At 60.5% G+C, this 15,390-nt stretch overlaps 1 protein-coding gene across 1 annotated transcript in view; it reads left to right on the top strand.

Annotated features, from left to right (window-relative positions):
- The first annotated feature begins 361 nt into the window (after nt 1-361).
- The window catches only part of SLC8A2 (solute carrier family 8 member A2), a 28,661-nt gene continuing 13,632 nt past the window's right edge, over nt 362-15,390 (top strand). The window contains exons 1-3 of the mRNA XM_058529708.1: nt 362-1,036; nt 5,276-5,940; nt 13,966-14,388. Of these exons, the coding sequence (XP_058385691.1) occupies nt 362-1,036; nt 5,276-5,940; nt 13,966-14,388 (1,763 nt within the window). The remainder of the gene's footprint in view (nt 1,037-5,275; nt 5,941-13,965; nt 14,389-15,390) is intronic.

The following is a 15,390-nucleotide window of genomic DNA, read 5'->3' as shown; positions in this document are numbered from 1 at the left end:
AATAAAGCTGTGATGAACGTTCTCATAGGTGTCTTTTGGCGAACACGTGGCCTGTTTCTCTTGGGTACATACCTGGGGGTGGAATTGCTGAGTCCTAGGGTGCGTGATGTTAGCGGCAGTTTTCTGAAGTGGTCAGACCAATTTACGCTCCCATCAGCATCGCGTGAGGGTTGCTCTGTCTTTATCTTTCTGTGTCTTTCTCTCTTGGTCTCTGTCTGGAGCTGTCTGTGTCTCTTTGTATCTCTGTCTCTCCTGCACCCTCCATCCTCCCTCTGTTAGTCCTTAGTCCCCCCCATTCAAGGACAGGGGTCTGCCCTCCTCACCCAGACTTCCTCCTCCCCACAGGACCCTGCCACCCTCCATGGCTCCCCTGGCCTTGGTGGGGTTCGCACTCCTCCTGGGGGCTCCCCCGTGCTCGGGGGCGGCCACCCCGACCCCCTCCCTGCCGCGTCCCCTGGCCAATGACAGCGACGCCAGCGCAGGGGGCTGCCAGGGCTCCAACCGCTGCCAGCCGGGGGTCCTGCTCCCCGTGTGGGAGCCCGACGACCCATCGCTGGGCGACAAGGCAGCTCGGGCCGTGGTCTACTTCGTCGCCATGGTCTACATGTTCCTGGGCGTGTCCATCATCGCCGACCGCTTCATGGCGTCCATCGAGGTGATCACGTCCAAGGAAAAGGAGATCACCATCACCAAGGCCAACGGCGAGACCAGCGTGGGCACAGTGCGCATCTGGAACGAGACGGTGTCCAACCTCACGCTCATGGCCCTGGGCTCCTCGGCGCCCGAGATCCTGCTGTCGGTCATCGAGGTCTGTGGCCACAACTTCCAGGCGGGTGAGCTGGGCCCGGGCACCATCGTGGGCAGCGCCGCCTTCAACATGTTCGTGGTCATTGCCGTGTGCATCTACGTCATCCCGGCCGGCGAGAGCCGCAAGATCAAGCACTTGAGAGTCTTCTTTGTCACTGCCTCTTGGAGTATCTTCGCCTACGTCTGGCTTTATCTCATCCTTGCTGTCTTTTCCCCAGGGGTCGTCCAGGTGAGCAAGGGCCCATGGACGCCTCCTTGATGCATGTCTGTCTGTAAAATCCAGAGGGGTGGCTTCCTAGGCTCAGAGAGTCAATGCGCATATTTGCAGAAACGCCTGCTTACATCTGAGAGGGCTGCCAGGTATGGTTGTGCAGGTCACGCACTGCACAAGGGCATTGGCCTGGAGAAGGCAAGTCGGGGCTGGAGTCCAGTGGGTGCTCCCAAGCCGTGTCTGGATGGTGCTGCAGGCCCTGGAAAGGGCTCATCTGCCCAGAGGGGGTGCCGTTTGGCAATATACTCATCCAGCCCATCCAGAAGGGGCACCTTTTAATGCTCACAATGGTGCCATGTGTGCTAACAGAGTCCCCGTCATCTGTGTAACGCATGCTGCAGTTCACAGTTTAGCTAGATATATTCACGTGTTTTCCTACACTCCCTGTCTTTTGCATAATTTATTCTCAATTTTGCAATAAAACATCCTCCATTTGCATAATTCATGCTACACTCGCATAATCCAGCCTGGTGTTTTCTGACCGTGCTAATTGGTTTGGGTAACTTGGTGTGATCTGCATAATTTACCCATGAGCTTGCCTAGACACAAGCCGACATCTGCATAATCTAGCTCTGTATTTGCCAGATATGCACTCGTGGTTTGCATAATTCATTCATTATTCATAATTGATTTCTGATGTTAGGATAATTTATGCCACTTCAGTGTAATTTATACTCACATCCAATCTGACACGGGTATAAGCCCAGTCCACTGCAAAGACCACTTTGCGTAATTTATTCCAATAATGAAACAAAATTTAGACCCACAGCTGCATAATTTACGTCCACATTCACATCATCATTTGCCTCTCATTTGTCCAGTGTCTTAACTGGCAAGCTGCTTCCTTTAAAATATTTGCCTAATTTATTTCCCACAGTCCCACCGCTGCCGCCTACATTTGCATAATTTATTTATGGGCCTGGCCTAATTCGTTCACGCACATGCATAATTTATTTGAGGCTGCCAAGGATTCATTCACACATGTGTCTAATCCATTCATGCGTATCTGTAAAGTCTTCCCGTTGATCGTTTCTTTCCAGGAAGGATCTGAAGCTAGAGGTATAAAAATTCTTCGCAGATGCTATAAAGGCAGAACTGAGGGGTCAGAAACTACAGCGAGGAAAGGGGGAGATAGTGGCATCAGAAGACAGAGAGAGGAGAGGGAGACAGCCAGTTACTGCGATTACCTCATGACTGTAATTCTAAGCTTCCTGGCTGCCATGGCGAAAAGTACAGAACGACGAATCACACAGTTCTTAGGCGCTATTAAAAATTTAGGGTGGTCTCCTGACTTAGGTTTTCAAAACGGTCTTTGACAAGGATCTACGGTAAAACTGTGAAAAAGAATTTTAGACACCGTGGGCGAGAGAAGGGGTAGGGATGGGGGCGGAGGAGAGACTCCCCCCTGAGAAGGAGCTGGCACAGATGTGGCAACAGAGGGTATAAAACGCCACAGCTCTGGGTGGAGAAGTAGCCACAGAGGATCCCCTTGGGAGTAACATGGACACCAGAATTAGGGGACATTTTCACGAGAGAACTGGCATGAAATAAAGATGACCCCAGTTCCTCCCAGATGCAGTGAACTGGGGGACGACGGAGAAGATGGGTCTGGCTCTGGATTTTCTCCAGAAGTGCTGTTTTCACATCTAAACCATGGAGACAGGGGGACTAGCCCAATGGGTCCTGACCCTCATACCCAACGTTCTCTTTTTATAACAGATATTGCATTACATCCCTTTACTCTGCTGATGTCAAATTCTTAAATACTGGAGCCTCTGAGTTTGGTGCGTGCACCCCGGAGCCAGAGGCCTGGGTTCAAATCCCACCTCTGCTGCTTCCTCGCTGTGTGACCTTGGGCAAGTTGCTTACCTGCTCTGTGCCTCCGTTTCATGGGGCCCATCACAGTACCGACTTCAGAGGGCTGCCGCGAGGGTCCAGAGAATTGCTACCCGTGGAAGGGCTTAGAATCGAGCCTGGAGCAGAGTAAACGTGAGCTGGTCTTCCCGTTCATGAATGTCCTACGCAGTTGGCTTCCCAAAAATCAGTATAATGCCCGGACTTGATATAAAGGAAAGTAACCTGGAATAGAACAGCCTGCATTTCCATATGTAAATGCCTCGGCATGACCACATACAAAGTCATGACAAGGAAGTGAGAAGCCAGCACCTTATGATAATGAACAAGTTTGGGTTTAAGAGATAAAGGAAAAGATCAGAAACCATTCCTTGCAAGGAGTCTAGCAGAGGAGCAGGTAGCCACGAGATTAAAAATGAGCATATTTGGGGGCTGGCCTGGTGGCGTAGTGGTTAAGTTCCACACCTTCAGCTTTGGCAGCCCGGGTTCGCAGGTTCGGATCCCAGGCTCACCTACTCCACTCATCAGCCATGCTGTGGCGGAGACCCACATACAAAATAGAGGAAGATGGGCACAGATGTTAGCTCAGGACCAATCTTCCTCAGCAAAAAAAAAAAAAAAAACTTATTTGGCGTAAACCATACCAGAAAATACTTCCTATATACTTAAAAGAGCGTTGAGTTCTAGACTTCCGTTATTATAAGCAGGATTTTCACCAACCTGAATGTCCAGTGGGACGTTTGGAAGTCAGGCAGGACGTGGGACAATTCTGTGTTGTGTGGGACTGTCCCACAAGTCGATGGCTATCCCCCTGGGACCATATCCCCCTCCTCAGTTATGGTGGCAACCCATAAACAGCCAGAGATTTCCGATACTCCCTCTGGGGGGCGTTCCTGCTCGCTGAGACCTGACGGGGCCCCCTCCCCTCCCCGGGTGGGCACGTCCAGGAGCCCAGTCACAGTGGGTACCTAGAAGGAAGAGGTGAATCTACTAGAATCACCTTTTACTTCCCTGCAGGCAGGACAGCGACTCCTAGGGGTTTGAGACTGTCTTCTGATTAAGAGAGCATCCCCCTGGCAATATCCACAGTGGGCAGCTCAGTTACAAGGCGGGAGAGTTCATTTTACAGCTTATGCTGAAAATTCGGCTGCTTTTCACACCTGCCTGGCGGCTTTGTGCCGTCTCACTATTTCCTAGTCCTGCCTTTTCTCGAAGCCATCAGTAAACAGCGACAAGGGGACAGGGCCATTGGATCTTAAAAGATATTTTCCCTGCCAGGCTCATTTTAAAGATACCCCTGGGGCCACCTGATTGTAAATATTCTTTAATCTTTTCTTCCTTATGTTTGATGAGAAAGGTAACATGGGAGCCTCTACGTGAATATTTTCAGGGCAAACTGTCGAGTGTCGGTGCATGGTTCTTGTCTGTGCCCAGGCCTCTGTCAGGCCGTGGGCAGACTGAGTCCTGGACCTCAATGAGCCCAAAATAATAGCGTGCATAATAATAATGGTGATGTTAATTCCCCCTCTTGAGTATTTCCCATTTGTCGGACAGAACCCACAGTGCTAAGTGCTAGAGGTCCATAAGCTCGTCTGGTCTTGGGGATGTCCCCATTTTAGAAGAGGCTGGGCCGGGCGTCCCTCTTCTGGAACCGGGGTCTCAACTCAGCATTGCCTTCTTTCTGGGGAGGTGGCATGTAGGCATGGGAACTGGGTTTAGGAGGCTGTGACATGCCGAGCCAAGTCTGTGCCTCTTTTAGAGTCAGAATCCCGTCGCCAAGGGCCAAAGAAACCCTAAGGCGGGAGAGTCTGGCAAGGGCTGTATTCGCTGGTGGCGGGGGGAACAGAGGGAGTTTGGGGAGGAGGTGAGCAGAGAGCAGGCCCTGGGCGATGGGTGGGGTGTGGAGAAGTGGAGGCCTCCCGGGTTGGGTGGGGGGCGTGGAGCAGGGAGAAAAAAGATGGAGGAGGCGAGAGGCAGGAAGAGAGACAGGCTCTACCCCTTGACGGCGGCTGGCACTGCAGGGTGGGGGCCTGTCTTGCTCAGTGGGGGCTGAGGTGGTCCTGGCACTTGGGCAGCTGGGCGTGTCCTCAGTGTGAGAAAAGGTGGCAGGATGGATGGAGGAGGACACCAGGCGGAGAGAACTGGGGAGAGGCAGAGGTGGACAGAGACGAGAGCGACCAAGAGGGGGCAGAGAGAGGGATGGAGAGGGATGCGGGCGAGGGACGCGGGGGGCGCCCGGCGACGCCCGGGGCGCAGCGGCGGGGCGCGCGCGCGGCGGGCCGGCGGGCGGCGTGGAGCGCGCCCCCTGGCGGCGCGGCGGTCCTGACCCGCGCCCGCCCGCAGGTGTGGGAGGCGCTGCTGACCCTCGTCTTCTTCCCGGTGTGCGTGGTCTTCGCCTGGATGGCGGACAAGCGGCTGCTCTTCTACAAGTACGTGTACAAGCGCTACCGCACCGACCCGCGCAGCGGCATCATCATCGGCGCCGAGGGCGACCCCCCCAAGAGCATCGAGCTGGACGGCACGTTCGTGGGGGGCGAGGTCCCGGGCGAGGTGGGCGGCCTGGGTCCCGGCCCCGCCGAGGCGCGCGAGCTGGACGCCAGCCGGCGCGAGGTCATCCAGATCCTCAAAGACCTCAAGCAGAAGCACCCAGACAAAGACCTGGAGCAGCTGGTGGGCATCGCCAACTACTACGCGCTGCTGCACCAGCAGAAGAGCCGCGCCTTCTACCGCATCCAGGCCACGCGGCTGATGACCGGCGCGGGCAACGTGCTGCGGCGCCACGCGGCGGACGCCTCGCGCAGGGCCGCCCCGGCCGAGGGCCCCGGCGACGACGAGGACGACGGCGCCAGCCGCATCTTCTTCGAGCCCAGCCTCTACCACTGCCTGGAGAACTGCGGCTCCGTGCTGCTGTCGGTGACCTGCCAGGGCGGCGAGGGCAACAGCACCTTCTACGTGGACTACCGCACCGAGGACGGCTCCGCCAAGGCCGGCTCCGACTACGAGTACAGGTGCGTCCCCGGCGCGCGCGGGCCCGGCTGCGCGCAGCGCCCGGGCGCCTCCTCCCCTGGGCGCGCCCTCCCCTGGGCGCCTCCTCCCCTGGGCGCCTCCTCCCCTGGGCGCCTCCTCCCCTGGGCGCCTCCTCCCCTGGGCGCCTCCTCCCCTGGGCGCCTCCTCCCCTGGGCGCGCCCTCCCCTGGGCGCCTCCTCCCCTGGGCGCGCCCTCCCCTGGGCGCCTCCTCCCCTGGGCGCCTCCTCCCCTGGGCGCCTCCTCCCCTGGGCGCGCCCTCCCCTGGGCGCCTCCTCCCCTGGGCGCCTCCTCCCCTGGGCGCGCCCTCCCCTGGGCGCCTCCTCCCCTGGGCGCCTCCTCCCCTGGGCGCGCCCTCCCCTGGGCGCGCCCTCCCCTGGGCGCCTCCTCCCCTGGGCGCGCCCTCCCCTGGGCGCCTCCTCCCCTGGGCGCGCCCTCCCCTGGGCGCCTCCTCCCCTGGGCGCCTCCTCCCCTGGGCGCCTCCTCCCCTGGGCGCCTCCTCCCCTGGGCGCGCCCTCCCCTGGGCGCGCCCTCCCCTGGGCGCCTCCTCCCCTGGGCGCCTCCTCCCCTGGGCGCCTCCTCCCCTGGGCGCCTCCTCCCCTGGGCGCGCCCTCCCCTGGGCGCGCCCTCCCCTGGGCGCCTCCTCCCCTGGGCGCCTCCTCCCCTGGGCGCCTCCTCCCCTGGGCGCGCCCTCCCCTGGGCGCGCCCTCCCCTGGGCGCCTCCTCCCCTGGGCGCGCCCTCCCCTGGGCGCCTCCTCCCCTGGGCGCGCCCTCCCCTGGGCGCCTCCTCCCCTGGGCGCCTCCTCCCCTGGGCGCCTCCTCCCCTGGGCGCCTCCTCCCCTGGGCGCGCCCTCCCCTGGGCGCCTCCTCCCCTGGGCGCCTCCTCCCCTGGGCGCGCCCTCCCCTGGGCGCCTCCTCCCCTGGGCGCGCCCTCCCCTGGGCGCCTCCTCCCCTGGGCGCCTCCTCCCCTGGGCGCGCCCTCCCCTGGGCGCCTCCTCCCCTGGGCGCGCCCTCCCCTGGGCGCGCCCTCCCCTGGGCGCCTCCTCCCCTGGGCGCCTCCTCCCCTGGGCGCCTCCTCCCCTGGGCGCCTCCTCCCCTGGGCGCCTCCTCCCCTGGGCGCCTCCTCCCCTGGGCGCGCCCTCCCCTGGGCGCCTCCTCCCCTGGGCGCGCCCTCCCCTGGGCGCCTCCTCCCCTGGGCGCCTCCTCCCCTGGGCGCCTCCTCCCCTGGGCGCCTCCTCCCCTGGGCGCCTCCTCCCCTGGGCGCGCCCTCCCCTGGGCGCCTCCTCCCCTGGGCGCGCCCTCCCCTGGGCGCCTCCTCCCCTGGGCGCCTCCTCCCCTGGGCGCGCCCTCCCCTGGGCGCCTCCTCCCCTGGGCGCCTCCTCCCCTGGGCGCGCCCTCCCCTGGGCGCCTCCTCCCCTGGGCGCCTCCTCCCCTGGGCGCGCCCTCCCCTGGGCGCGCCCTCCCCTGGGCGCGCCCTCCCCTGGGCGCCTCCTCCCCTGGGCGCCTCCTCCCCTGGGCGCGCCCTCCCCTGGGCGCCTCCTCCCCTGGGCGCCTCCTCCCCTGGGCGCGCCCTCCCCTGGGCGCGCCCTCCCCTGGGCGCCTCCTCCCCTGGGCGCGCCCTCCCCTGGGCGCGCCCTCCCCTGGGCGCGCCCTCCCCTGGGCGCGCCCTCCCCTGGGCGCCTCCTCCCCTGGGCGCGCCCTCCCCTGGGCGCGCCCTCCCCTGGGCGCCTCCTCCCCTGGGCGCGCCCTCCCCTGGGCGCCTCCTCCCCTGGGCGCGCCCTCCCCTGGGCGCCTCCTCCCCTGGGCGCCTCCTCCCCTGGGCGCGCCCTCCCCTGGGCGCCTCCTCCCCTGGGCGCCTCCTCCCCTGGGCGCGCCCTCCCCTGGGCGCGCCCTCCCCTGGGCGCCTCCTCCCCTGGGCGCGCCCTCCCCTGGGCGCGCCCTCCCCTGGGCGCCTCCTCCCCTGGGCGCGCCCTCCCCTGGGCGCCTCCTCCCCTGGGCGCCTCCTCCCCTGGGCGCGCCCTCCCCTGGGCGCGCCCTCCCCTGGGCGCCTCCTCCCCTGGGCGCGCCCTCCCCTGGGCGCCTCCTCCCCTGGGCGCCTCCTCCCCTGGGCGCGCCCTCCCCTGGGCGCCTCCTCCCCTGGGCGCGCCCTCCCCTGGGCGCCTCCTCCCCTGGGCGCCTCCTCCCCTGGGCGCGCCCTCCCCTGGGCGCGCCCTCCCCTGGGCGCCTCCTCCCCTGGGCGCCTCCTCCCCTGGGCGCCTCCTCCCCTGGGCGCCTCCTCCCCTGGGCGCGCCCTCCCCTGGGCGCGCCCTCCCCTGGGCGCCTCCTCCCCTGGGCGCCTCCTCCCCTGGGCGCGCCCTCCCCTGGGCGCCTCCTCCCCTGGGCGCGCCCTCCCCTGGGCGCGCCCTCCCCTGGGCGCCTCCTCCCCTGGGCGCGCCCTCCCCTGGGCGCGCCCTCCCCTGGGCGCGCCCTCCCCTGGGCGCCTCCTCCCCTGGGCGCGCCCTCCCCTGGGCGCCTCCTCCCCTGGGCGCGCCCTCCCCTGGGCGCCTCCTCCCCTGGGCGCGCCCTCCCCTGGGCGCGTCCCGCGCGCAGCCTTACCCGGGCGCGCAGACCTGCAGTCTGCGCCCATTCGTTCACTTTGGGGAGCCTGCTGCGTGGCACACGCTTGTCCCAGCCCTGTGACGCGCCCGGCTGGACAAGACACAGAGCACGGCTGTCCGCTGGCCACAGGCCGCCCCTCCCACGTGCATTAGCTACCTGTGGCTTCCTGTGCTGGACGCCGCGCTGTGTGACTTACAGCTCCACTGGGTGTATTGTTACCTGGTAGAACGAGCACCCTCCCCTCCACACACACGCGCACGCCGTTACTAAAGTAAACGTATTTATTGAGCGCCTACTGTATACCAGGGGTATACCGTGGTGAACAAGACAGCGAAGATCCCTACCCTCAAGTCGCAATAAAGTCATAAACTATGAAACCTATAATAACATCAGGTGATGGTAAGTGCTCTACGGGGGAATTAAGCAGGGTAAGAGGAGAGAGACGGTGCCCACGTTGTCCCCAGGTCTTCAGTTCCACCATAAAGCCACCCACCCTTGGCACCCTGCTGTGTCACTGCCCCAGCCCCTCCCCACACCCCTCTCTGAGCAGACCTCTGATCCAGCCTCATTCGGCAGTTCCTACTGGGCACCCTCGACGTGCCAGATGCTTTTTTAGGGGCCTCACAGAGAACAGTAAACAAGATAGATAACTCCTCTGTCCTCACGTGGCCCACGAAACTCCATATTTGCAGTTCTTCTGTCCATACCACACTCGTTCAAGAATTAGAGCTTTATAGTCCATTGTGTTAACTGATGTGCAAAGTTTCCTGTAGTTTCCGTCATAATAATATTTATCACATGTCCACGATGCGCCGGAAACAGATCTGGGCAGTGCAGGCCAGCAGTGAAGGAAACACATCAATCCTTGCCCACATGTGGCCGACATCCGCATGGGAAAGCCCATTAGGAAATATACACTGAATACGTGAAAATGTCAGGGGGTGGTAAGAGCTGTGAAGAAAGAATAAAGCAGAGCACAGGAGAGAGAGTGTTGGTGGCTGGGCTGTTCACGGGTTCCATCTGCTAAATTGCCCGCCGTACCTCCCTTGCATCCTCCCCCCGGAGTAAAGCTGAGGCTGAACTGTTCACAGATCTTTGGTTCTTTTTTTAATTTTATTTATTTATTTATTTTTTTCCCCAAAGCCCCAGTAGATAGTTGTATGTCATAGCTGCACATCCTTCTAGTTGCTGTATGTGGGACGCGGCCTCAGCATGGCCGGAGAAGCGGTGCGTCGGTGCGCGCCCGGGATCCAAACCCGGGCCGCCAGCAGCGGAGCGCACACACTTAACCGCTAAGCCACGGGGCCGGCCCAGATCTTTGGTTCTGCCCTCACGCAGCAGCCAGCCCTCATCCCTTTGGCCCTTCTCTCGCTGGGGCTGAGTTCTCTGCTTCATAGATCTCGAGTTCCACCTCTGTGCCTCAGCAACAGCTTCAGGAGCCCAGTCTCCCCTCTCTGCCCCCATCACGTCTTTGTATCTTTCCACTGCTTCTGACCTCTGTAGGTTTTTTCCTCCACTTCAGTCAGTCTAGGATCCTCTTGTCTGCCCGTGCCCATCCACCTCTCCTATCCTGCCCCTCCCCAGCCTTCCCCTAAGTGGGGCACAACCGTTCACAGATCTTTGTTCTGTCATCCTGTAGCAAGGATTCCCCTTGGGCCACCTGTGACTTCCTCCCTCCGTCCTCCCCCACCAGCCCACGTATACCAGCCTCTTTCGATTGAGGAAAAGGCATTCGCCATATTGGGGGTTGCTGTCACTCAATCATTTCATCACCTTTCCACTCCTGCCCACATCTCTGGTCTGCATTACCCCTGTCTGAAGCCTAGAGCCTCTGCAGACGGAAGTGAGTAGAGGTGTCACCTGCTGGGATCAGAGGCTGCCTTCTCACCTGCAAAGAACCTCAGGACTGAGATGTTTGAATGGAAGGACTAAATGCTGCTTGGTGGTGGAACCAAAGAGCTAGGAAGAGGTGACACCTTCCTACCCATCCCTGCTCTTTCATCCCAGTTGACATTCACAGGCCCGGCATTGCTTATCAAGGCAGCTTAGCTCCAGGACTGGGAGGGAGGACACCTCAGTTGAGTCCAAGTTTAGCCCTGGACCCTGTTCCTTGGGCAAGTCCTTGCCTCACTCTAAGCAGGCAGGGCTGCCACGTACAGTTGTTGAGGTTGTGCACTGCACAAGAGCACCATATCTAAGGATGCTCTATTCACGTGGTGGACACTGTAGATTTGTGTGTCTATTATGACAATTTCCTGACTCATGGAAATAAAGTGTCTTGAAGGAGAGAAGCCTTTTTCTAATTTGCCCACAGATATCACATGGGCTAGGATGGCCATGTGGGCCTCAGTTTCTCCAAATTAAACATGATCTCTGAAGCCCCCAAACAGCACAGCTGTTCCAAGATTCTGAGACTGAAGCCTCTATGATCCTGACACGTTAAGGGTCTAAAGTTCTAAGATTCCAGGATTCCCACATTTTGGTATTCTAATCCAGTCTCTGACTTGATGGTTCTCAGAGTTTAATCTTCTCAGATTCTGTGCCTCCAGTGGATCTAGCCTTCTATGATTCTGATACCTGGTTTCTACAATTCCCATGTTCTTTTTCTCCCAAACTTTTTATTTTGAAAAATTTCACACCTACAGAAGGGCTGCAAGGAGTCTGATGCACCTTCCTATAACCTTCACCCAGATTCACCAATTGTTCGTATTTTGTTCCGTTTGCATCCCTCTCTCTCTTTAATATGTAAGAATATTAATAATCGGGGCACTATATGAGCCTGAGTTGCAGACAGCATGACCCTCCACCCATAAGCACTTGAGGGTGCGTCTGCTAAGACTAATGACATTCTCCTGCGTCATCACAGCCCGATCGCCGCCCTCGGGAGACATAACGCTGACTTAGTCTCATTACCCCATCTACAGCCCTTGCCTGCACTTCCTCAGGGGCCCTGTGACATCCTTTACGGTTGTGTCTTCACTGCGTCCCTCTCTTCCCATCCAACCCAGAACCACACGCTGTGTTCAGCTGCCATGCCTCTGTAGTCTCCCTCAGTCCAGATCAGTCCCTCGGCCTTTCCGTGACTCTCACGACCCCGACGCTTTTGAAGATGATAGGCCAGTTGCTAGAACATTCCTCACTTTGAGTTTGTCTCCTGTTTCCTCATGATTAGATTCAGGTGATGCATTCTGGGTAGGAATCCATGCAAGGGATGCTGTGTCCTCCTCGGTGCATTGTGTCCAGGAGGCACAGGATACCTGTTTGTCTCTTTACTGGTGATGCCCACTTTAACTGTTAGCTAAAGATGGGGCTAGAATCCCCCACATTCTCCTATCCCTAAGCTTCCATTGCTAACATCCCATAACTTTAGGATTCTAAGATTCTAACGTTAATATGCAAATATCACTAGCTAACTTTTGAGTGCTTCTCCTGTATTAACTCAATCCTTATACCACCACCAGGAGGTGGACACTATTAATAGCTCCATTTCACAGATGAGGAAGCCGTGGTCCAGAGGGCTGCAGAATCCTAACTGCCCGAGATCCCACAGCTGGCACAGCTGGCATGGTGGCCCAGCCCGGCTTAGAGCAGGTCGGCCCACCCGCTGGGTGCCTCGGCCACCACGGACAGCGTCCCCCAAGCTGAGGGCTGCAGCACCGGGGAGCCCCTTATCCCCCAACTCCAGGTCTTGTCCTCAGTTCTGCCTCTTAGCCAGGATCTTGGGGCCCCTCTGCGCCTCCCGCAGGGCTGCGCTTCTCTTGGGGAACTGGAGCCCAGGACCCATTTCTTCTGAAAGTGACGATAGTAATGAGAGTAAACACATCGGTCATATAGCACGTTTTGGAGACGTTGCCAAGCACCTTCTGTGCCTGGTGGGAGGGGCCTGGAGGGGAAATTGTACATTTTCGAGATGCGTTAACATCCCAGAGCTGTTTTGGTGTCTGCAGCCCTGCCAGGAGCCCACTCATCCCCTGTCCCCTCAAGGTTCACCCTGACTAATCCAATGTCACTGCCTCATTCCCTCCCCAGCGTCATGATAGAGCATCTTGCGTGTGCTTTAGAGATTTAAACAGACTCTCTTTTAAACCTAAGCCAGCTCACGTCCCTGCTCTGCTCAGAGGCCTCCTGTGGTTCCTGTGTCACTCAGAGTAAACGCCAAAGTCCTCACCGAGGCCCTGTGACATCTGCCCGTTCCCTCGGTGACATCTTCTCCCACTCTCTCCCCTGGCTCCCTCTGCTGCAGCCACACTGGCTTCCCCGCTGTTCCTCAAACACTCCAGGCCCTCCTGCCTCAGGGCCTTTGCACAGGCTGTTCCCTTTACCAGGAATGCTCTTCCCCAGATCTCCTCCACATGGCTCCCTCCCTCAGGTCTCTGCTCAAATGTCACCCCCTCAGAAAAGCTCTCCCTGACCACCCTCACACAGCTCCCTCTCTTCACTCTCTACCTCTTTCCTCTTTCTCCATAGCCCCATCACCACCTGACATTATGTTTATTATTCGTCTCAGACACTAGAACAGAAGCTCCACCAGGGCAGAGATTTTTCTCTGATCTGGTTTTGCTGCTGTTTCCGCAACACTAAGAACAATGCCTGGCATACAGCAGGAGCTCAGTAAATATTTGTTGAATGAGTGAACTGCAATGAAATCATTCACTGTGTGATCATCACTGTGATATGGCCCTCCGTGGGGCTGTGACCCCGCGAGGACAGGGCCTGTTCACTGCTGTGGTCCCAGCACACCCAGCACAGGGCACAGAGCAGGTGTTCAGGGAGTGTTTGTTGAGTGAATAAACGATGCCAAGTTAAGGAGTGAGGACTTTCTCTTGGGTACCTGGGAGCGCAGAAGGGTTTTTATCAGAAGCGCGACAAGGGCAGTTCTGGGCCCTCCATCCCTGCTACTCCAAGTGTGGTCCAGGTACCAGGACCGTTGGCATCCCATGGGAGCTGGTTAGAAACCTGCAGTTAGCAGCAGAATCTGCGTTTCAACAAGAGCCCCCAGGCGACTCGTGTGCACATGAAGGTTTGGGAATCCTGGTTGTGGAACATTCCAGGCTCCCTTTCCACTCTGGGACTTTGCATGTGCTGTTCACTCCTGCCCACTGAAGGCCCCCCCCCCCCGGAAGCCTGATCGGGGCCTCCATCATCACCTGTTTAATGCCAGCCCTCCTAGCCCTCATGGGTCCTTGGTGGGAGGGGACACCTCTGTCTTGCTCCCCTCCTGCATCCCCTCCCCCCGGGAAACCCACCCTGATTCACTCTCAGTATTATTTCTTTAACGCCTGTCCAACCTCATACTTGTGAGTTCTCCGGTGGCGCCGCCCCCTCCTCCGGGAAGCCCGCCCTGACTGCCCTCCCCCCCGACACAGCCGTTGACCGAGCTTCGCCCCTCTCTTCCCCCTCCTCCGCCGCAGCGAGGGCACGCTGGTGTTCAAGCCGGGCGAGACACAGAAGGAGCTGCGCATCGGCATCATCGACGACGACATCTTCGAGGAGGACGAGCACTTCTTCGTGCGCCTGCTGAACCTGCGCGTGGGCGACGCGCAGGGCATGTTCGAGCCCGACGGCGGCGGGCGGCCCAAGGGGCGGCTGGTGGCGCCGCTGCTGGCCACGGTCACCATCCTGGACGACGACCACGCGGGCATCTTCTCCTTCCAGGACCGCCTGCTGCACGTGAGCGAGTGCATGGGCACCGTGGACGTGCGCGTCGTGCGCAGCTCGGGCGCGCGCGGCACCGTGCGCCTGCCCTACCGCACGGTGGACGGCACGGCGCGCGGCGGCGGCGTGCACTACGAGGACGCGTGCGGCGAGCTCGAGTTCGGCGACGACGAGACCATGTGAGCGCGCCCGGGGGCGGGGCGGGGCCGGCGAGGGGCGGGCTGGGGTGGGCGTGGCTGGAGAGTGGGCGGGTCTCTGGAGGCGGGGCCTGCGTGGGGCCACGCCCCGTGAGGTGGAGCGTTCTGGGAAGGCGGGGCGAGGCCCAGAGAGGGGGCGGGACAGGGGAGAAGAGGGAGGAGACAGGAGTAACGGGGCATGGCCGAGATGATGAGATGGCGCATGGGCGGGGCGTGGGAGGTGGGCGTGGCTGGAGAGTGGGTGAGTCGCTCGAGGGGGCGGGGCCTTGTGAATGGGCGGGGCCTCGGTGGGGCCACGCCCCGTGCAATGGAGAGGTCTGGGAAGGTGGGGGCGGGGGAGAGGAGGGAGGAGACAGGAGTGATGGGGCGTGGCCAAGGTGATGGATGGGACGTGGGCGGGGCCTGGGAGAACTAGGCTGCCAGTTTGGGGAGAAGAGGGTGGGACCCGAGGAAGAAGGGCCAGGTGAGGAGAGAGGGGAGAGGAGGTAGGATAGGGGCCTGGGGAGAGGAGTGTGGAGGGCTTCACTGGTAGCTGGTGAGATGGAGTGCTGCCTGAGCAGGGGGCCCCAATGGAGATGAGGGGAGTGCCTTGTCGAGGGGGGACGGTGTCTGTGGAAATGGAGGGCGAGTCTGTGGAACCGAGACGGCGCTGGGCCTAAGGCGATGGGTGCGGTCTGCGTAGAGACGCAAGGAAATAGACAAGGACAGCAGAAGAAGGCGGGGCCTAAGGAGATGGGCGGGGCCTAAGGAGATGGGCGGGGCCTACGGAGATGGGCGGGGCCTAAGGAGATGGGGAGGGGGCCTAAGGAGATGGGCGGGGCTAACGCGATGGGCGGGGCTTGGGAGGCGGGCCCGGGGAAAGGATGGAGCTTGTGGGCAGGGAGAACCGCCTGCGGAAAGAGCAGGAGACCTAAGGGGAATATGGGCGCGGCTTTGGGAAAAGATTGACCCCCCCAGTGGGGGTCTGGGAAGGGGGGGCGGGGC

This window comes from Diceros bicornis, chromosome 34 (genome assembly GCF_020826845.1).
Source record: "Diceros bicornis minor isolate mBicDic1 chromosome 34, mDicBic1.mat.cur, whole genome shotgun sequence".
Taxonomy (NCBI): Eukaryota; Metazoa; Chordata; class Mammalia; order Perissodactyla; family Rhinocerotidae; genus Diceros; species Diceros bicornis.
This window is presented reverse-complemented; position numbering and strand designations above follow the sequence as displayed.